General features: G+C 45.0%; 1 protein-coding gene across 1 annotated transcript; it reads right to left on the bottom strand.

Annotated features, from left to right (window-relative positions):
• Positions 1-823: 823 nt before the first annotated feature.
• Positions 824-23,024, bottom strand: LOC144103306 (uncharacterized). The gene is made up of 7 exons (XM_077636061.1): positions 21,716-23,024; positions 20,717-20,974; positions 18,759-19,019; positions 17,037-17,369; positions 5,697-6,052; positions 2,415-2,534; positions 824-895 (listed from the first exon to the last, which is right to left on the bottom strand). The coding sequence occupies exons 1-7, from the start codon at positions 23,022-23,024 to the stop codon at positions 824-826; spliced, it is 2,709 nt and encodes a 902-aa protein (XP_077492187.1).
• Between the last annotated feature and the right edge of the window lie 81 nt (positions 23,025-23,105).

Genomic DNA, 23,105 nt, shown 5'->3' with positions numbered 1-23,105 from the left:
TATGCCTTGCAAGAACCGATTGCAGGGCTGCACTCTATTCTTATGCAGGTTCCCTGAAGCCTTTGCCATACACAGTTTCACACCTACCAGGATAGAAAATGCTTCTACCACATCAAGTGACACTTGGTTCTGACTTCTGTACAGTATCCATGTGCTTTTCAAATCTGGTTGACAACCACTGCGGTCCAGCACTGCATGACGTGATTAGCTAACTAGGCAGTTTGCCCAGGGAATGCAGGTGTGTACTTACACAACACCCAGTTTGCCCTGTGCATGTGTTGTCACAGCAAAGAGGAATTTCATACACTACCCCTTCCCTGCATGGCAAAAAAAGCCACTTTGTGACGAATACTGCACCTGCTCCTCGTGTCGTCATCTACATTGCTCAGCCGCTAGCCAACCGCTGTACGTACCCTTTTTCAGCTATCTTCTGCCATCGCACTTGTTCACAGGGTTTCAAACTACTTAAGAAAATTGGCGATAGGTATCAGGTTCAAGTATTTTTCAAAGCAGAAGGTAAGGTGAAAAGGATAAGTCCAGCAGTCATGCAACAGAGCAATATGGATGACACCAGGAGCGAATGCAGTATTCGTCACGAAGGGGTTTTGCCATGCAGAAAAGATGTAGTGTATAAAATTCCTCTTCCCTGTGGTAAAACATACGTAGGGCAAACTGGGCATAGTGTAATACACACCTCAAAGAACACCAGCATTCCATGGACAAACTGCCTTGCTCCAATCACATTCTGCGATGCTGGGACTGCAGGGGTTGTCAATATGATTTGAAAGGCATGAGTGTACTATACAGAAGTCGGAACCAAGTGTCACTTGAAGTGGTAGAAGCATTTTTTATCCTGGAAGATGGGGAACCGTGTATGACAAAGGCTCCAGTGAACCTGCATAAAAATGCGAGTGCAGCCCTGAAATTTGTGCTTGCATGGCATGATTGATTGGCTCTGACTGCGTTTTGCCTGCCATCTTGGCACTTCGTTTGCTTGAAGGGCTGGGGTATGTAAAAATGTCCCACTGGTATCTGTTTGAACCATTTTATTTTCATCGTTTTAAATTCTGGAAGTATTCGTTGCTTACCCTCGTTTCCATGTGCAGCATTTACATAAAAACAGTTCTTTCTAAAAAAAGGATTCAGTTATATTAGCACTGCATTGTCTTGCATCTTTCTTGGTCTGGCATTTTCAGTATTGTTAGTACATGGCAATTCAAACCAATTGCCCAGCTTTTTGTCCTCCGGATGATGCGATCGTGAGCGCTTCATTTGTAGTAGGAGGCTCTTCATGCGTTGTATTCTCAGAAAAAAGCCTTCTATTCAGCTTCTCAAGGAAATGATTAGCAATTTTCACTGTTGCTGCCATCCCTCACTTTTCCCTGGTCCTTGCCAATGCACATTAATTAATGAAATACTGCTTAGAAACCTCATTATGTGGGCCCTTCCAAAATCAAATCAATAAGTTCATAACCCAAACAGGACAACATATAAATGTCTGCTTGCAGGCTGAAACACAGAAAAAAAACTTTCCACTGCAAAATCATTTCATGGTAAAGCAGATATTTCCTCCCTCTTTTAGTGCAGCATGATATCAAGCAACCCTGATTTATCTCTGTTAAAATGAAGTTGAGAGGCTCTTCCAAAGACTGCAGGGCTGAGTACACTTGATGTCATAGGGATAGGGCTAGGAACTCTAGGCATCATTGTGCTAGGTGCACTTGATGTACCTGCCTGAAAAATACATTAAAAAAACAGGAGTTAGTTACTTTTATTTTGGCTTATGCCACAGTGGTGCAGTTAACGTAGGAGTAAAATACGTGCAAAAGGAAATAAGTGCCAATCATAATGCTACATGCATCCAGAGTTCCATCTGCTCGCTTCCAGTTTGACCAAACAACACACTAAAAGATGAAATATTTAAGAGACATTAGGACAAGATTTTGTTTGGGCATGCCACACTGTCATGCAGAAAATGACTATGTATGGTAATTACTGTTCAGGACCACACTTCTCTGCTAAATTTTCCTGGCATGAACCTGTTAGGCTGGAAAACTGATACTACCACAAAAGTATCTTCGTTTTAAAGACAAACACGCACACTGTCTTCAGAGTACTTTTAGAGCAGAGTTAGTTTTTTGTGGGACTGTATAAAATATGACAGCTAGCATGGCAGTTTCAGTTTTTCATCCCTTTGTTGCAAAATAATAACACCAGACATGGGTTATTATTGGTTCCAGCTTCAAGCCAACTTTCTTTTATTCACACTTCCTTTCCTTTCATCTGACTTGGTTCTTTAGTTTTGTAGCTTTGTGCATTGGTTTTGGTAAGGGTTCTACTGGTCATTCTAAATGTCCCTTGTATTGCACAGTGCAGCAAAAAAATAACAATAACAACATACATTAATAAAATACCTCCTCTGTCGTGACCCTTGTGCCAGTAAGCTGCTCCACAACCCGAACAACAGCCTTGTCAGGCACATCATCATCATCATCCATGAGGTCAACATACTCACTGAAATATCTGTCTAGGAGCTGCACAGAATGTAAAAACAAGGATGACTTGAGAACGTTTGTAAACCGGGTACAACATATCAATCACTAGAGGATGATCAAAACTGTAAGCTCAGCAATACTGTGTAAATGTAACATTGTTACTGATTCTCTTTATTATATTACTCTAAAACATGAAATTGGTCCTCTCTTTGGAATCAGAAAATAAACGCACCATTCCAAGTTTTCCACTTTTTTAATATTCAGCAGCCTCTGCAAGACATCATGATACTAAAAACCTAAATTTTGCCCCTTAAATTTGAACCCATGGAGGTGCTTCACTGATGTCAACTGTTTATTGAAAAAAAAACAAAACAAAAGAATAATAGACTTTGGTAGCTGCACAGTCTCACATTTCCATACGTCTACTATGTATCATTGCAAGTTGGCGAAATTATGCTGAACGACATAAATGCTAACTTATGATGGTGTGACACCAGGAAAACAAAACAACACAAGTGATGGGACAGGAGTGCGTGATAAAAAGTAAATTTGTTCCATTTAATATTATTTGTATGATTTCCTAGCACTACATACCACACTCAATGCATTCTCAGTAGCCCAACAATAAATACTTATAAAGTAATCAAGACGCAAAAGTCGCCACATTTCATGTTTTTGCTCCAATCTGCACCAGCAGATTAACTTAAAAAAATGCAGAGCTCCTTTGATAGCTGGATTTATCAACTTTGAACCCATGGAGGTGCCTCATTGATGTCAACTGCTTATTGAAAAAAAACAAAAGAACAATAAACTTTGGTAGTTGCACAGTCCCACAATTCCGTACATCTACTATGTATGATTGCAAGTCGGCGAAATTATGCTGAATTTCTAGAGTGCCTAAAATACTAACTCACCTTCAGAATTAATCTGTACTTTTGACTAAAACCATATTAGTGAGTGGCACATACCTCACATTTCTTTTCAATAGCAGAGCAATATATGTGAAGTGCATTTTCTGACCTCAATGACACAGTAAATGTGCAACACGAGTGCTCCCTGAAGGGGAGTGCAAAATGAATCAATGCACCTGGCAACCACGTTTGCTAAGTCGAGGAACAGGGGAGAATTTGGCTGCTGCAAAGTGGCAGGCATCCTTCTACCCTATGCAGCCATGAACATGTTCCATCATAGTGTTGGGCTGGTGTGTGGGGAAATGGATGTATGAAGTCAGGTATGAAAACTTAATCCAACTTATTTTCTAACCTAAAATAAAACCTCCACAATTAATTCCATTACACTCGGTTAACAGCCATATGCACATCAAATCAATCATGTCTTATATTTTCACATGGTGCGTTACTATACTAAACAACAGATATACTTTTCTGCTCATTGATTATATATATATATATACAACTACCGTGGGCTAAATTAATTCTTTCCAGCTCAGCAGTGCACTACTGGAAAAAATGCCAATCCCTTTGCTTTTTGGGCTCTTCAACATCTCCAAGGTGCAAACCTCCACATGTAGAACAGCCTAAAAAAGCAAACGAGATTGGTACTTTTTTAAACGTCTGAAATCAGAAATAGAGGAAGGCACACAAAAAATAATATGCAAGCAAAAAAAAATACAGCATCCCTGTGCATTATTGCTGAACTTAGGTAAAGACAGTCCCAGCAGTAGCATGCGAAACACCCCGACAAGACTTCTTTTTTTAGAGGAGGGGCTCCTTGCCTCGTTCCCCTTAGTAAGACATTTTATGGGAAAACCATGATAAGCCCCGTTTTTCAACAAAGGCAATTTAAGAAACGCATTGCTCAAATCAACCCCCCCCCCCCCCCCATTCAACTCGATTTTCCCCTGCCACCTCCAAAAGTAGCTACAAATCTGCCCCTGAAAGCACTGATTGTTAATTTATTCCAGGCAGCGAAGACCCACCATGGGGAGGTGTAGGGCAGCGGCTGCGTGCGCAGAAATCTGCATGGCAAAAATATTACCTGGCACTTTCTTCGGGCGGATGTGACAATAATCCAGCTTGCAACAGGCTCTTTTGCCAATACAACTCAATATTGAACACGATTGCCCGAAGCTCTCGCTGTTGAATTTTCATTTTAGGTATTTTTTGAGGAGCAATTCCTCAGAATATCATGAATACCGAGCGTACAGGCCCATACCCGCCGCCCAACTACCCTTCCTTTGTGGACCTTCGAAGGTAACATGAATAAATAAGTAAATAATTAATGTTCTCGGACATTACTACATATACTCAAACACCCACTTTAGAACGCGGTAAACGCCCTTCAAAGAAAATGTCATGATGCCACAATTAATCCCCTTGCAGCTAGCTGAGCAAGGGGAGTGCTAGCCACAACAGCATAACAATAATACAATTGAAGCAGGGCCTCTTTTAAAGGGGCATTTTCCGCAACATTTTTTAGTTGTAAGAGCAAAATTATCTATCCAAAAATTCTCTGCGTACACTTCAAGTGCACGATTACATATATAATTGTATACTTGAAGTTTACGCCGAGTCGTGAAGACTTGCGCATTGGCGTGCATGGTGTCGTTTTTTTTTTTTTTTGTGGCGTCTTTAAGCACTACCCATGCGACCCCGAGTTGCGGCCGGATTGAGAATAATCTAGCCGCAACTCATAACATCTGGCTGTTCAGTGTGGAATCGCCCTCTTTCGTGAGCTAGATATCAACAGTTGCTGCCCGATTTGTCTCAATCCGGCCGCAACTCAAGGCCGCATGGGGTTAGGCCCAAAGCCGCCACCAAACAAAACGAGACCATGCATGCCAGTGCGAAGTCTTTGCGACTGCACGAAACGGCACACATGAAATATCGGTGGAAAGCAAAAACAGTCCTTGCGAGATGATGCACATACTCTGGTGCCCTTGCGCCAGTTATAATCATTACGTTTCACAATCAGCGAACAATGCGCCGGAAAAGAAGCAAGCGCGCCTGCCATCTTGGGCTCCTTCCCGTTTCTTCGTGATTTGTCGTGCGTGTACAATCAGCTTCCATCCTGACTCACGCTAAGTAAATTTAACGTCCGCACAATGACAAAGCAACAAACAGCGTGCAAAAAGCGTTTACTGGCGGTTTTGAATACCCTTGATGAATATACACAAACTAACAGATACGTGTCACCGAATTATCAGCTAATGCATTGCACATTGAAAAGTTAAAAAGTTACCTGAAAGCGGCCGACGCCAACATCAACTTCTCCAGCCAGGAGACCACAGGCATTGATGGCGGCTTTCAGACCTCGTAGATTACGCTCAGCCAGCTTCAACTTTCGCCGAGGGCCATCGTCGCCCACCCGCAACAAACAAACCGCACCTTCGACGCCAGCCATCTTGAGCTCCGAAGCATCCGAAGGAACTGCGCATTTGAGCTGCTTTTCTCTCCCTCTTGAACAGCAGCGTATCAAGATATCTTGCTGTGTCATGTCCGGGCAGCGCGGTAGCGGCCGCCGGCGGTACGCCGGCAAAATTCGAACTCGGCGCGCCGCGGCGCCAGCATCAACGTCGTCGTGGAAGAGCGCTACAGCTGCGAAAAAAAAAAAAATACTTGGCCGCGTGCGATTTTTCTCACTGCTTTCGTTCTAGTGCACGAAAAGCGTACGTGTGCCGAATTATCCGTCTCTGTAAGCTATTAATAAGGACTGTTTTTTGAGACTATGGCCACTACGGTAGAAGCACGCGTGAACGAACACGCGCAGCAGCAGCGGCGGGCGTCTGGCGTCTGCTTGTGCTCCGAAGCAGACGGCGCTGCTCCCAGTCGTCGCGTGCGGTGAACAAATTGCTTTCAGTTCCTGAATTTTCCACCAAAATACAAAATTTATTTGATTTTCTTATTTTAGTCTTTATTCTATGGAAAAGAAAGCAACTTACCGATGGTGGCGAAATACAATGTGGATGAGAAACGTACATTTAAGATCCACAAACACTGAGTGGTTATATAGTTCTGAATTCGGCTTGCACCGTGCCTTGCATGGAGATAGCGCTGGCAGTGCCTTGGGTGACTGTATGATTGTAACTTGAGATACTAACGGCAAGCCCAGCAAGACTGTAAGCATCGTAAGATTCATGCAGCAAGCGCCGGGCCCTTCTTGCGGTAACTTCAGAGCGTACCGTCGGCGGTAAGTATCATTTCTCGTTGAAATTTCCCCCATCACACTTCGACACGGAGAGCACATCGCTCGCTGGGATCAAATCCCTTATGGAGGGCACATCTCCTACTCGTTTTTATTTTAATACGGAGGCATATATGTCCAATTAACACAAAAGCCGGCGTCCGTCGCCGTTCCTGGCACGAAATTCGCCGTCCGCCGTGGTCTATGACAGGAGCTTCGGATGATGCAGTACGCCGGTGTACGATGCCACAACAAAAATGTAGCGAACACGTACAAGCTGTTGCAACGCTAAACGCGCACCGTAAAAGGCTTCTGCCGGTTAAATCGCCCGCTTATTCGCGCTGGATTATGACGCAGAGATGGCATACGCCAGTCTTGCTTTTTCTATACCAAGTTTGGATGATGTGCTTTCCTGGTCCGACCATAATTAATTATAAATCCACGTCGTCGGCTGCATTGCGTGGCGACAACCCCCGCCCCCCCTTTAACAAGCAGCCTTCGCATAGTGCACGTTTAGCGTTGCGATAGTCTGCATAGTTATGAATGATGGAGCGTACATAATATGACCTATGAAAGCCATGACTAAGTCGTTCTGCAGCATATCACGATGAGCACTTTACAAGTAATGAAAGGTGTTTAGAGTTTGTACAAAGTACGTGTGGTCATAATATTGATCCATGAATCATTCTGCAATGCAGCTGGACTGAGCACTTTAGAAGTAACAATGTAATGTGTGTAGAGTTTGAACAAAGTATGTCTGGTCATGGGTCATAGTCACAGCCCTCAGTCATAGTCATTCTGCAACATAGCATGACTGAGCACTGTAATACTTTCGCATTCTCACATTTAGGCAGTCTTAAGTGTTTCTGACAAATTTTTGTCTCATGCATACTAGCCATATTGAATCGCCCTGAGTGTTTAAATTTAAGAAAACTGGGTGTCACCTGGAATTCAATCACGCCTGCAGTAAAATAACTTCCTTGTCATGATGAGCCACTCATTTGCAATCGCTTATTGAGATTCGAGCATGAACTAGAGAGGTTAAGTGAAGATATTTTTGCACTACTCTGGCCAGCTCTGAAGCAACCGGCAAGCGTGGGGAAAGCAGTTTCTCTGGAGCAACCTGCGACTGAGCGTTAACCTTCTGTTTTTTGGCTATGCATAGAAGTGCACTGGCTCCTTTTATAAAGATACACCGGTAGGTGTTTTATGAAATGAACTAGCAGCTCTAGAAGTGAATTTTCGTGCAACAAGATGCTGCATATTTTGTATTAAATTAGGGTGTCGTTATTTAATGTTCCTAGTTGCTCTTGGGGGCGCACACTCAAATAGTTGTTCAGAATGCTGTCAGCAATCACCGACACTCATAAAAATGAAAGGTATATGCTTTGCCAAACACCGAATTTCTGCTTTTTAGGCAGCAGCAATTTGGGGCTGTGTGTCTGATGCTATTGTTTTAACTTTCTGAGCACTGGGAGTCAAATAATTGTACATTGTCAGTTGTGGGGTTTTAATATCCCAAAGCAACACATCATCTATCGGATTGTCACAGTGGAGGGCTCTTGATTAATTTAAACCGGGTGGGGTTCCTCAATGTGCCATGACATTGCACTGAACCAAAGGAAATATTAATGGAGAGCATCACGTGGCTTGGCTTTAATTCATGCAGAAACTCATCATGCTTTAAACGCCATGGTTGCTGCTGGTATGGCTGGAGGCTATTACCGTGATTTCTAGACCAAACCCTTCATCCTGTGGTGGCCATGGAGATGCGCATGCTATTACAGTACTACCTGTAGCAATATGAGAGGTGCAGTTAAACTTTCCTGTCCTCCTACTGATGGGAACGGCGGTTAGCAGTACGAAGAGCACTTCAGGTCTTCGTCCGGCGACACGTTGCCGGTTGGGGCAGCAATTCCAACTTCTCAAAGCAAAATTTATTTATTAAAGGCGGGACCGAAATACAAGGCAGTGATGACAAGGCAGTTTGAAGAAAAGGCAGTTTAAAGAAAGGCTGTTTAAAAAAGGCTGTTAAAAACGGCCGAGCTTGAGACTCAGCGCGCTCGTCCCAAGACGTTGTTTCCCACGGGTTTTAGCCCCTTCGATAATTGGGCGGAGCTTGAGTAATCTAGCTCTCACCCATTTTAACCAACCGCAGTGCAGTGGCACCGTATGTGCAAGCGGGCGGAGCCCAGGGCTCGCCGGTCCGAGCCCAGTGGAATGCGCAGCTCGCTGCATGCGCATTCGATCCACCGATTGCCACGCGTCGGGACAGAAAGGATTAGTGCCGCAGCTCACCCTAAGCGCGGGCGTCACGCCTCGACGTACATTCCTTGATCCCCCCCCCGGGCATGACCACTCCTGGTAACAGGTGCGGGGGTGGGGGGTCCCATCGGCCCTGTGGGCTTCCACTTAACACCTCCCCACCAAGAATGTTGGGGGGACACTTGCTGTACACACAACATACCGAAGCCCACAATAGCACCATGGATGCGGCCTTCAACAACATACAAAACGCGCAAAAGCACAAGGGTCCGTGCCCCCCCTGGCCGCTGTACCAGCACAAAAAAAACAAAAACCAAGGAGGGTCACTTCACATCCTACTTATGGCAATAGCGAAAAGAGCATGCTCACAAGGATATCTTGTTGCATGCATCTACACTCACAGATTTACATATTTTTCTCTTTGCGAGCAAATAACAGTCGAAACACTCATCACACAAGGAGTCCATCATTAATGCACTTGAGATGGCAGTCCACAAGCACTCACACACACACACTCAGGTTGGGCCACCGTCCCGTACGTTCCTTGGCCCGCGAAGTCTGATCCATCTACCTAGCACAGGCGGCTCCCTGATTTGTTCCTCGGTCAGATGCGTGGACTCATGTAGTGTGGATTCAAAGGTGCAACTCCCAGTATGCAATTCCGGAACACCTTTTATATCCCCAAACTCTCCGTCAGACTCAAAAATTACGCCTACGTTGTTCACTCTGGCGTAATACTTTCTCAGTCTATTGGCGTGCACGCACCGCTCAGAACCATCTCTGAACTTCACAACATAGCTATCGGGTCGTATATGCTCTTTAATCGTTGCTGGGCCCACCCATTTAGGTCGCAACTTGTTCTGCTGGTTCGTATCTAACGCGAGGACTTCCTCACCCTCACAGAACCCTTTGGCCCGTGCCCTTAGATTGTCTTTCTCCGCATACGCTTTCTGCAGCTGCTTGATTTGGTGATCTACCCTCCCTGCTACTTCAGCCATTTGCTGCCGCAGCTTGATCAGAAACTCTGACGTAGCCTTATTTAGGTCCATAGGTGGTGTCCAGTTCCCTGTCCATGTCTTTTGAACGATTCTTAATGGACCTTGAGGGACGCGCCCATACATACCCTCAGCTCGCGTTACAGATTCCACCGCGGCTCTCGCTGTCATCTTTGCGTCCTGCTGGTGACGACCTAGCTCATTACCAGACATTACATTGGGCCTCTTCTGTGGGCAGTTCCACTGCGCGTGACCGAATTTACCGCAGCCATAGCATTTTGGCGGTTCCCTGTGTTTGTCCTTGGATCGATTTCCTTGGTTCCGGGCTCGCGCGGCTTTGCCTCATACTTTTTCGGCTCCTCTGCAGCCCCTTGACGGCGCCCACGCCTACTGTCTTCATATTGTTCGGCAAGTTGCTCAAGCTCCTTGGGCTTCAACCACTTATCTGTCTTATCTGTCTCCTGTTGGAGAATGTACTCGCGCATTTTGTCCGGCATAGTCTGGTTAGCGCGGTCTGCCACCATTAAGGCCCGAACGTCCTTTAATGTTCTCACTTTCCTACTTTGCAAGTAGCATCCAAGCGTTACGTCCAATTGGGTGACAAACTTACCCCAGCTTTCGGCATCTTTTCTACAAGTGTAGAACCTCCGCTTGTATTCTTCAGCCGTCAATCTGAGCTCCGCGAGTACTAGCTCCCGAATTTTCTCGAAACTCATTACCGTGTCGACCGACTGGTTAGCCACGAGTGCCCGAGTTTTTTCATTCAGGAAGGGCATTATAAGTGGCCCCGCGATGTCATTCGGGATCTCGCAGGCCCTTATCATATTTTCGGCGCTTTTGAACCATGCAGGAATGAGGTCTTCCGACTGTGGCATTGGCGCGAGGACTGCCCTTAGATCATCCGCGTGCCGACCCAATTTTTTCCCTTCTGCTGCCATTTCCCGAGGTGCCCTGACCTCTATGAATCAGCGTCTGGAGCTGAATTTTTAGCCTAAGAGCTTCAATCTCGAGCTCCTGCTCCCTCAAGCGCGCGCTACCCTGGCTGCTGTCACTCGCCGGGGTCTTAGCGTTCTGCCCATCCATAATCGTCACGTTCTCTGTGTCTTCCCCGTCAGAGTCCGTGTCACTAGCGTTTTGACTTCCCACGCGCAGCCTCTGTGCTCGAGTAGTGACTGACATCGCGTTCCCGTAGAAAACGGGAAAGGGCCCACCTGTGTTCTGCAGACTTCTTGTTCGTGCTGCGCTGGGTCGGTGTCTGTCTTTCCGCTGTCCACGTTCAGCTGGTGGCGGAAGGGGTGGGTGTCCCACCGGTGCACACTGCGGTGCCCGTCACGTCCTCCAGGCCGATGAAGTCGCCAGCCACAGATGCCGCCGAAGTCGCCGCGCTTCGCTCCGTAGGTACGCTTCTCTCGCTGTCAGCGCTGACGTGGAGCCTTGACTCCGAGGCCTCGCCTGGACTTTGGTCCCCGGGGCTTCTCCCCAAGATTTTGTGCTCCGTCAACCTTCCGGAAGGTACTGCCTCCATCCGCAGTGCAGTGGCACCGTATGTGCAAGTGGGCGGAGCCCAGGGCTCGCCGGTCCGAGCCCAGTGGAATGCGCAGCTCGCTGCATGCGCATTCGATCCACCGATTGCCACGCGTCGGGACAGAAAGGATTGGTGCCGCAGCTCACCTTAAGCGCGGGCGTCACGCCTCGACGTACATTCCTTGATTCCCCCCCCCCCCGGGCATGACAGCTCCTGGTAACAGGTGCGGGGAGGGGTGCCCGATCGGCCCTGTGGGCTTCCACTTAACAGGTGCTTAGTGCCATGAATTAAGGATTAGAGCCTCGGAATATCAGAAAAGTTCCTTAGTACCTCTTAGCATCATATATTATGTGTTCTACTTGGGTTTGTTTGCTGCCTTGCAATTAGGCATAAATAAATCTAGCAAAATAAATATGGTATATATGCCTCTTTATACTTTTCAGATGCCTGGATTGCGCTTCTTTGAGTGCCACAAATGTCGGAAGAGAGAGGTGACAATGAGATCGCTCTTTCGACACTTCCATGCAGCGCATGGCCATGAAAGGAACTGGCTATGCGGTCTGCAGGGATGCCTGAAGACCTTTAGAGCATATGGAGCACCCTGCCGAAAATTTCCGTAAGAAGCCTTATGGAAAACTTATGGATTCCACATATTTCCACAAAAATTTGTATGGATGCTGTATGGACTTATGGAGTCCACATATTTTTCCACAAAACTGTTTGTGGAAAGTTATGGATTTTGCGGAGTGCGTGGGGTGGTTGCGGACACATGTGGACAATGACTTTACGGGTGATGGAGTTTTATGGATGGGTGTTATGGAGAGACTTTGTGGACCACAGGAATCCATAAAATCTCGACGCGGAGTCCGTCAATTATGTATGGAAACTGACGGACAGTGTGGAAGTGGGTTGAGAACACAATTGAAGCTTGCAATTCCTGCAAAAGGCATACGACCAGGTATGCACAATGACCACAGCCTCCAATGGCAGTATATTAGTACCAGATATAATCAATTTAATTTTATAGCCGCCGCGGTGGTGCAGTGGTTAAGGCGCTTGACTGCTGACCCGAAAGATGCGGGTTTGATCCCAGCTGCGGCGGTCGCATTTCGACGGAGGCAAAATGCTAGAGGCTCATGCACTGTGCTATATGTCAGTGCATGTTAAAGAATCCCAGGTGGTCGAAATTTCCGGAGACCTTCACTATGGCATCCCTCATATATGGCCCATTAAACACCCCATAAACCACAATTAAGTAACACAAATGAAGCATATACTTGCAATGCATACTCATACACATAATGATCGGTTTATTGAATACAACTGATATATGCACTTCAAAACCAATATTTCTCATGTTTACAATGCGGTTTAGGAGCTGCAAGTAAAACTGCTGAAAATCATAAGTAGCCGAGCCGACCATGCAGTGCTCAAGGAAATGCGCGCCAAAGAAACTAAATACATATATTTACAATAGATACATATCATCATCATCACATACATGTTATGGTACATGTATGTTACATGTATATATATATACATATATTTACAAAACAGTCATTGGTCTCTGATACGGCAGAACGCATAGGTCATTTCTTGTTACTGAGTGAAATTGAGGTAAAATTTTAGATACTTGATAATAAGAATAAGGGAAGAAAAGGTAATCACATGTATTTTTTAAATACATATATATCACACTTCTGCAACAAATTATTTACTGGATAACACAAAAAGTGAGGAAAATTTGATTCAATAAAGCTGCTATGAAAAGTAACCAGGTATTGAAAACAGAACTACAATACAGGACTGCAGCACAGAAGTACGCCATTTCAAGTCTTCGGTAAATTGTGCATCACCTTCTTCTGCAACACGTGGGATAGAAATGGCTTGGAAGTGATGACTATTTCGCGTGTCATTCTCTGAGCAGCAAGCCTTATAGCAACATTTCTGCCACTGCCTACAGCCTTTCTTGATGCAGTAGGATACAAACTAGTTGTCTCGAAAGTTGCTGCATCTAAATTTAGCACAGCTGAGAGCTCAAGGAATTCTGATCATAAATGACTGCACAGCGCACTTGCTGGTATGAGTTCAGTTCTTCAAAGCGTATGTATGGGCTTGCCCCTTAGCTCACAGACAATTTTTTTCTTTGAACGCACACTGTCATCACCAAACAAGAACGTTGCAATGTACTGACCATTAAATGAAGCATGAAACAAATATTGGCATGTGACCTAAAATCATTTACCCAAGGAAAGGTGAAATTCAGGTCACAATATCAATGCAGTAAAACTGCTCTTGAAAAATGCAAAACAGTTCACAAGGTTCGTACAGACTCAAAATGGGCACATTCAAGGATATTGAAGGAATTTCAAGGCCTAGATGGAGTATTTTGAAGGACTCAACACAATGCTACATGCGGCAGTTTGCAATACCAGGTACCAATTTTACTGAACAAAGTCGAGGAAAAAACATTTCTAGGAACAGCTTGTATTGCACTAAACCTACATAATATATGTTCCGTCCTTGAGAAACACCCTGCAGTGCATTGCACCAATATGTCGAACAGCAATCCATTCTGCAAAACTGCAAATAGCAACTTCAGGAGAGCACCTGCCGCTTTTCCTGAATCTTCTGGCTGATGCTACACAGTTCCTCAGTCTTGCTTCGTGCAGCCTTCCTCAGACTATTTGATCTGGCCACGTACTTCAGATCGTTAGCTGCTTAATTCTGCCTTTTCCGCATACGTATCCACTGAAGCCTGGATGTCAGCTATTGTTGCCTGGAGTGTCTTTTTTTTAATGCATCGATCTCTTCGTCGATGCAGCGCCTCTTTGATTCCCTGACATCATCACATTGCTTCTTTTTTACTGCTTCCAGATATGCAGCATACTGCTGCCGGGCAGATGATATAGCAGTCCTCAGCTCTTTTGTAATAGGGACGTTAAGAACGCCCCTCTGCCTTGTCCACAGCGTCGCATACAATAAGTTGCGTAATGCACCACAGGTCCTTCAGGTTTTCTACAGCAATGAACTCTCAAATTGAGGCACACTTGCAAGGCTTCCAGAGCTCTTGTAGTGGAAATGTGGACCTGTGTAACATTTCAAATAAGTCATTTGAAAACTTAACATTACACATTTCACCACCGACTCTAATATGTGTGCATAGTGCACCCCCCCTGCAATTTATCACACTTTGTACTCTCTCCTGGGATGAAGTGAGAAAGATAGCCGTGCTCTACTTCCTCCTCTCTCAAACTGGCACAGATTGAGATCAAAATGAAACCAAGAGTGTCCCCTCCCCAGCTGTGCACTAGGGTACATTTTGCATTACACGTTGCACAGCCTCGGTGGGAGTGATATTCTGCTACTCAGCATGAGGCTGAAAGTTCAGTCCCAGCGGCAGGAAAATGAGCAACTTTGCATATATTTCAGGACACCAGAGCTGCGAAATTAATGCCGTGCCTTCATAATAGCACACCCACATAAGCAGTTTACTTGCTGCGCAGTTCACTTAGAAAATTCCCTAGTGATAGAAGCATCTCGAATATGTTTAGTCATTCCTAAATAATAAAATCTTTATCTTTTGGCGAGTCCTCTCCACTGTAATAGTCAATCTACCACAGTGGTTCAGTGTGGCATTCAGCTACTGATCCCCTGGTCATCTGATAGCAGCAGCCGTATTCCAATGAAGGTGGAGTGCAAAAAGCGGTGTGCTATGCGTTGTCAGCACGTGTTAAAAAAAACTATGCTGTCTGAATAATTCTGGTGCCCTTTACTTCAATGCAATCCACTTATAACGACATTTAGAAAAACCAGAAAATTTGATGGTTATAACCAATTAACGTTATATCTGGACTGGCAAAAAAACACATCCATGTATTCCCCCATGCATGTAGGCATTACTCCATAAATGTAAGGGCGCACAGCGTCTTGGCACTCTGCCAAGTTAGCCGAGCGAGCCACCCCACCCCCTCCGGAGCTCCCGTCAAAAGATAAACAGGCAGTAATGTTATCGGCATAATCATCATAGAGCATCTTGGTGCACTGCCAAGGACTGTGATGCAGACAGCGCAAAACGGGGAACGTGCAAGAAAAGGGAACACTTAAAAAAAGTAAATTCTCAACCACATTGGGCGGAAACTAATTTTTTAGTCAATGTTGCGCGGCAGCGGCCAAGCAAGCTCCTCCCTCCAGCTATTGTGTCAACGATAGTGCTTGGTTCTCGAGGCCGTAGGCAACGCTCCCCCACGGATTTCGCCATGCCGGTCCGTTCGGAGTTTTTACCTCGTTCACTTCAAAGGATTTTGTTTTTTATCAAGCTTTCAGAAAAAGTTTGACTGTAAATACCATCTGGGTGGTTAGAATCCTATCATTGTATCTGCTATATCACCAATAATTCTATCGTTATATACGGTTGATTTTCATATAGTGGCAATGGGAGAATTGAGAAATGTAAAGAATTTGATAGTTATAAGCGATATATCGTTATATCTGGTATCATTATAAGTGGATTACACTGTACAGCACCTCTCATAGCCCAGGTATTGCTTTGGAACGTTCGACCATGCTGTACAGTTTACTTTAAATTTTCACCGTGCACTAAAGAGGAATCTGAACTTACTGTGGGAACTCAATCTACACAATCCGGGCGTTCTTGGAAACTTCGAATTATGGTCCTGTGTGGCTGATTGCCCTAATTATACCGGATTAAACATCCCGGCTCCCGCCTTTTGCTTGAACTCAACGCAGTAGGTAAGCGGAGTCAACCAACGTGTGGAGTGCCTTTAGCCAGCCCAGTGGCGGCTTCACTTTCGCTTATTTTTAAGTTTCTGTGAATAAACAGCTTCAGTCACAGACAATACAGGCACAGGTTATGCCCATAGAAATAAAAATGCATGTGGACTCTTTGATTTACGTGTCACTTCGCCAATGACAGAGCGGCAAGCCGCCATGGGACTGCCCGACTCTTTAGTTGACTCCTCCTACCTGCCATGTTGAGTTAAGAAAAAAAGAAGGTGGGAGCCAGGACGTTTCATCCGATTTAATTAGGGCAATCGGCCTCACAGGACAATAATTCGAAGTTTTTAACAATGCCCGGAATGTGTAGATACAGTTCCCGTGGTAAAAAGACGACTTCAGATTCTTTACTGTGCCTTTAATCACGCTCAATGAAGTTTGGCAGCTTGCAAATGTACAGCCCCTCTTCTTCCGCAAATTCAATCAACACACATGGCGCATGGATATCTTTCAGTTTCAATACAGTAATAACACCTGAAAGAGATCGAAAGCATTCCATGATGTGCGGAGGTAGCTTGTGCTGGCTTTCCATGCAAACAACCTTAGTGCACAACAAAATGCATTCTCTGGTTTCATTTTCGGTAACCTGAAAAATGCGGTTTATAACAAAGAAATCATTCTCTGTTGTGCAAATAGCTGTACTGTTGCTCTTCTTTGCCCTCTCATACCTTGTGCTGTGCAGCACAGTGGAGCGGAAACTAAACCGAAAATGCTCCTCAAGAGAAGGAACGCATCCAAAGCTCAACATAAGGCTGTTTTTTTCTTCTGTTGAAAGCACGGGAAATGGATCACAAGCTCCAAACATATAAGAGTTACCCACACGTGTGGCATTCAGAGTGAGTGGGTGCCCCAGCATTGTGCATATGTAATTTCTGGCTTGCTCCTGAACAGTGCAAAGTGCCATAGCCAAATCCACTTGCTGCAGCATAATCATTCTTTCAATGACCTGGTCAGGTGCCCCATTTGCTGATGTTATTGCTCTAAGCACCCTACCATTCCCAGTTTCAAAAACAAATGCCGAATGTGCCCACAGTGGCCCGAAGTTCTTAGCAGCCTTCGCCAGGTGGAGAAGCTGGTGGACGTTGAATGTCATCAGCCGCGCTCCATACAGTGCTGGCATCCGTGAAACGAAGTCCTCTAGTAGGCGGCCTGCACCAAGATAGTACCAACATCTCACTGTAAAAATATCTAGTGATACCAAAAATGTAACGTGTAATTTAGGTGCGTTCCATTAGTAATATCAGATAAAGAAAGTAATTACGTGAACCACAAGAGGACAACTGATAAGTACTTTCTAGAATAAGCTGATAACCAGAGAAGGGATGTTGAACACTGTGGGAACATACTACAGGAAATGCAAGCTCATACGGCCGAGTCAGGCTCGAAACAGAAAAACAGTATTTAATAATAAAAACAAACATGAGATAACTTTGGAAAAAAAAAGGATTGAGCCCACTGCTATGCGGCGCTCATGAAACCATGAGCTTCTAAACGTCCTTTTAAGCATAGCATTACTTGGCTCATGCTTGGCGTGAGCAGAATGTGGACGAATGATGGATGGCCATAGAACAATGAACAGAGAGAACACAGAGAGAGAGGGGAACCTCTCATGGTGAACAACAAGCTGTCTAAACGGCATTCTTTAGAGAATATGCAACTGCAGCTGGAAACTACTAATCCTGATTGTCAGAAAAGTAATAGAAATGTAGAGTATCGTGGTCAATAGACTGGACTAAACTGCACGCTGAAAGCAGCGCTAGTCATTGAGGCACCCTAAGATAGACAATCCTGAATGCTTCTAAAAAAAAACTGAGCAGCTGCAGAGTGCTGTCACATCAACTCTTAGAGAAAGACCACCACTAAGCACAGCACACACAAGACTAGAGGCTGTATCTATCAATGGCTAACAAAAATGCACTTTTTTTCAGCAAAGAGACTATTTAATTAAGCTTTCAGTACCCCTCAAGTGGGCAACAACATGCAAACACTCAACTTTTAAAGGAACACTGAGTGACAAATGAAGTAGGCCTGTATAGATTAAAGCAGCCTAATAAAAATGCAATGGGAAATCTTATGAACTAGAAAACATCACAAAATTAAATGCAGATATCACCACCATCAGTCGTTGTCAGATGATAACTGCAATGATATGTAGGCAGTTTTTACTCGCATATCCCTAGTTGACATTGCCATGCGCTTCATGCAGTGACCGCAGAGTCCTTTCCAGTCAAGTCGTCATGAATTTGAATCGTCTCATTTGCAGGTTCGTCCTTAAGCTATATCAGACTACATTAGTACATCCTGCAGTGGCACCACTTTAGTGAAATATTCAAGAATGACACAATCTATAGAGCAAAGAATAAAAGAATCAGAAGCAGCACAAATACTACAAACCACAATAAACTGTTCATGACAAACACCTGCAGACCATAAGCACAAGGCTCTCCTTGCTTTGAGATGCCACACTTTTTCCCTGAACTACCAATAAGTACTTTTGGTGCCTAGCTTCTAATACTGCATTATACAGCTGGGCCTCACCTGCATGATTTATTTGCTGCAATGTCAGCTCTTCCAGCAGTAGGGTGAATATGGCTTCAACCAGCAATGCAAAGTGGTTCAGGTAGCGCTGAGGTAGTATGCCCAAGCAGCAGGGCAGGGCATAAAAAAGCAACCAATGCCGCCATTCGCTGGCTTTCCAGTGGCACTTGTCCTTGAGCGAACGTGGCAGACGGGTGAATGAATGAGGTGGCTTTATTGCCAGCAGCCTTCTGTCCACTTTGGCCATTGTTACGGGGCGCCCTGCACAAATAAAAATGTTGTGCACTTGGCGCTGGTGTGCACGTAACAAGGGCAATGGCTTATCACTGTTTACTGTTCTAGTCTAAAAAGCAGCTTTCTAACCATAGCAGCTGAAGCTGCATGCACAAATTTTGTGGGCCCTTTTAAGCATTAAATCTCAACATAGCAGCAGGACATCTTGTAAAAAAAAAAGGGCACTGAAATGACGTCAGGCACTTACGTTGCATAGAAAACATTGAGAAGGGTAACAGAACAAAAAATCTCTGCCTTTGTCTTCACATGCTGCAGACAAATTCACACAAACTGGCTGAGAAGATGGCACTGGCTGCTGTGACGCAGAATTAGAACATAAGTGAACCAACGTGAAAGGCGTTGGATTAGGTTACGTTCCAGCATGGCACAACATACCAAGATGTTATGTCGCACAGCTCACAATTCCAAGGTGAAAATTATGACACCACTTTGTTTTGACTCATAATTCAAGCTCTATAAATGAATTTTTTCTGGATCCACTGTCATAAGTTTATGGAGACCCGCCGTGGTGTCTCAGTGGTTAGGGTGCTCAGCTACTGAGCCGGGGTTCCCATGTTCGAATCCAACCACGGCGGCCACGTTTCGCATCGATGGAGGTGAAATGCAAAAACGCGCCCGTGTGTTGTGCGACATCAGTGCACGTTAAAGATGCCCAGGTGGTCGAAATTATTCCCCAGCCCTACACTAAGAGCCTTCTTTCTTCCTTTCTTTCACTCCCATAGTTTCTGCGCCATTTCCTTTCCTCAAAAGCCAATTTTGATGTTTATGGAATGCAATATCAGATAGAGAAATTAATTGCACTGCTGTTTTTGCATGCAGCCTGAAATGTTTAAATTAGAAGGTGCAGCATTAAACTTCAAGTGATATGAACAAGATGCTAAGAAATTGAAATTTTTGCCAAAGTTGCATTCTGCAAGCTGTTGGTGATTGCTTACAACCAATGCAAATAATATGAACCCCTACTGGCGTTCAGTGGCACTGCGTGGCTGTCATGCAAATCATATCCAGGTTCCTTTTTTTGAGCTGCACAAATGCAGCTTACCCAACTTTCTGAGCACTCAAGCATGCCAGACTGTTCTTTATTGTTTGTGAAACAATGAACCTCCTCATGCTCATAAGTCCCTTAGTGCTTTTTCGTAAGTTAGTTATTTTTCATGTCTAATTTTGATAGCAGGACATAGGACCACACCTTGTTTGAGGAGCCAGCTGAATGAGCACTGCAACTTGAACATCAAAGCTAAGCTCCATCGTGTCAGCAGCTGAACTAGACGGCAACAGTTAATTAACCCTTTCTGGTCAGGTATAGCTTCCCCACTGACTCCTGCAATGGTCAGCATTCTTTTGGTCTTTCCAGCTCCTCGCAATGAAAGGGAGTGCCACATCATGGCTTGGTTATAAACATTTATTTAAAGCCCTGTGCCGAGCCATGCCGGACTATACCAACCACACGCATACTTTTCCACTGTCGGGTGATGCCCGAGGTATGACCGGAATGGGTTAAGGAGTACCAGCCAGTAACAACCTTTGTTATCACTTTTTTCCTATGCTTAATTTAGGTCAATGTACCCTTCAGCAATGTAGTACAGAGTATTAGAAAAAATTTTAAGGTTACTTAGTGCTATAATGAGTAGAAGTGTAGCCTTTTTACTTTCTCCGCTACTTACCAATGTAGAACGGTTGCTGAGAGTTTGCTGAATCAAACCACTGGTCAGTAAGGCATTTCGTGACCCCAATGAGCACACAATGCATATACTCCACTGTGTGGCCAAACACAATGTTAAAGTGTTTCAGGTGATTCAGTGGTGACTGCCCTTTAAGCCCATTCACAGCATCTTTGATATTCTCCGCAAACTCCATGTCTTTCGACATCTCCCCTGGGGTCCGCTCCTCACCGACTGTAACACTCATGTACCTTTGGGCCCCTGTTGAAAGGAGAGAAATAGTGTGCATGCTCGATTATTTGCCTGCAGAAAGCAGAATCTACAGGAATTAAGCAATGCCTGCTTATGTTTTATGCACTAAACTATTATGAGCAAAAGTAATCGATCCAACTGTCCATGGTGCGAACCATATTCCACGCTGCATGCTGGCGCTGCCTGACGAAACGCTCATATTGTTGAAAACGTCGCAGTGTGCCAATCTTGACACTAGGAGCACTTCGTCAGGTAGCATCCACATGTATACAGTGCAGTTTGGTTTGGAGTGCAGACTGAAAGCCCTTACTTTTGCTTATGACAGTACTCTTGCTGGGTATAAGCCTCTCACGTGACATTCGCATGATGTATCTAGATGGGGAATTTTAGGCCCGCCTTCAATACTTTGCACCTCATATCTGCTGTCACGGAGAAGTGTGGCACATGATCTATATCACATGTTTCTAATGGCAAATTTTTCAGCAGCCAGAGCTTTCATAAAGTGCACTGACAACTTTGATACAAACTGACCGCTGCAAATGCAACGTTTTTCCTTAGCAGTATTTGAACACCGCTTCAACTTATCCATTTTTTGGTCATAGCCAGCTCAGACAGAACACTCTAAATGCATTTCAGGGCATGTTACAAGCTGTTCAAAATTAAGATATGAAATTATTAAGCATATCCACTAAGTTAACATACATGCACAAGTGTTCAGCCAGATGCAATGACAAATTTGATCAACCATACCTTCGTGAAACTCGGCACAATTGTAGCACCAAGGGCAGCCGAAGAGACCATTAAACTGGACCATGTTGATCACAGATGCTCGGGCTGGCGCATCCACGCAGCAGCACAGTACATGAAGTCCTGATGACAGCAATGTATGACCTGCCTTCCAAGTGATCTTGCCAAACTGATTGATCTCTTCAACAAATTTGGTTAAGAAGGTTCTCATGTACGGGTGCTGGCCGAACCACAGCCCACCTATCAAGCAGTTCTTTAGCCTGTCGCAAGGTGGCAGCTCGTTAATCAAAAACTGGATTGGCCACACAGATGATGACGATGACTTGAATACGGGGCTTCCATCTGTGTGGATAGTGATGGTAAGATCCATCCAGCCAATTTTGCCGCTCTTCCTCAACTCCTCGGCCATAGATCCACTTGTGATGTCCTGCAACAGTGCGGCTCCTCCTTGCTGAATGACTGCCTTTAAGTTCACAAGTCTTTCAAACAATGCAGCCTTTGATTTTGCAAGCAAACATTTCATCTGTTCTTTCAAATCTAAAATGATGAAAAAATGTCCCCTAGCTTTTAGAACACAAAGTTCCGTGCTAACCTCGCAGTCCGGGCACCTCATTGATGACATTCCGGGCACTGACACAAGCACACTGCCACAGGTGTCACAATAAAAAAACCGCTTCACCAGCCTTTCCTTGCGCGACGACCAAAGCTTTCGGAACACAAACTTTGACCGAGGAAGTACATCACCTTTAAAGCCAAACAGACCATCTATGAGGCGCAGCAGATCATTCAGGGCCTCCCAAGTGAGTCCATGAGTGACGACAAACGCCATTATCATTATTATCGCGGCTGCCTTTGTCGTTGTGGAGCCCGGAATTACTGCTGCCTCAAGCTCGACAAAGTCCGATGCCAGAAACTCGCGTTCGCCGTCGTCGTTTTCGGTTTCTCCCGACGTAGAACTGCTGTCTTCGGGTGTTTCGCCAAGCCGGTCAAAGTCGTCTGTTTGGAACAAATCTTCGTCATCGTCATACGAGGTGCCGCCTGCCTGCTCATCGTGGGCACTCAAAGTAGGCGAGGCTGGCTGCGCCCCTTGTTCTGCTGCTGGTTGCTCGCCACTTGGAAGGTTCAGCAAATCGCCCACAACGCCTCCGCCGTTGACATCTCCGTCGTTGGCAGCTGACGTCGATGAGGCACAATGCTGAGCGCGAAGCCGCACTTCTTGCTGCCTCCTGTAAAGTGTGGTCTTCGGGACAACAAACGGTTCGTCTTTGTAGAAATAACGCTTCCGTCGTTTCTTGGTCACGTCCCCATCCATAGTAGTCTAAGAAAAACTAAATGAAACAGGCAGGCAAAAAATACCAAACTAGAATGGGAGAAATTGAACAAAATAGCAGCA

This window comes from Amblyomma americanum, chromosome 9 (genome assembly GCF_052857255.1).
Source record: "Amblyomma americanum isolate KBUSLIRL-KWMA chromosome 9, ASM5285725v1, whole genome shotgun sequence".
Taxonomy (NCBI): Eukaryota; Metazoa; Arthropoda; class Arachnida; order Ixodida; family Ixodidae; genus Amblyomma; species Amblyomma americanum.
The sequence above is the reverse complement of the archived record's forward strand: the minus strand, read 5'-3'. Positions and strand labels throughout refer to the sequence as shown.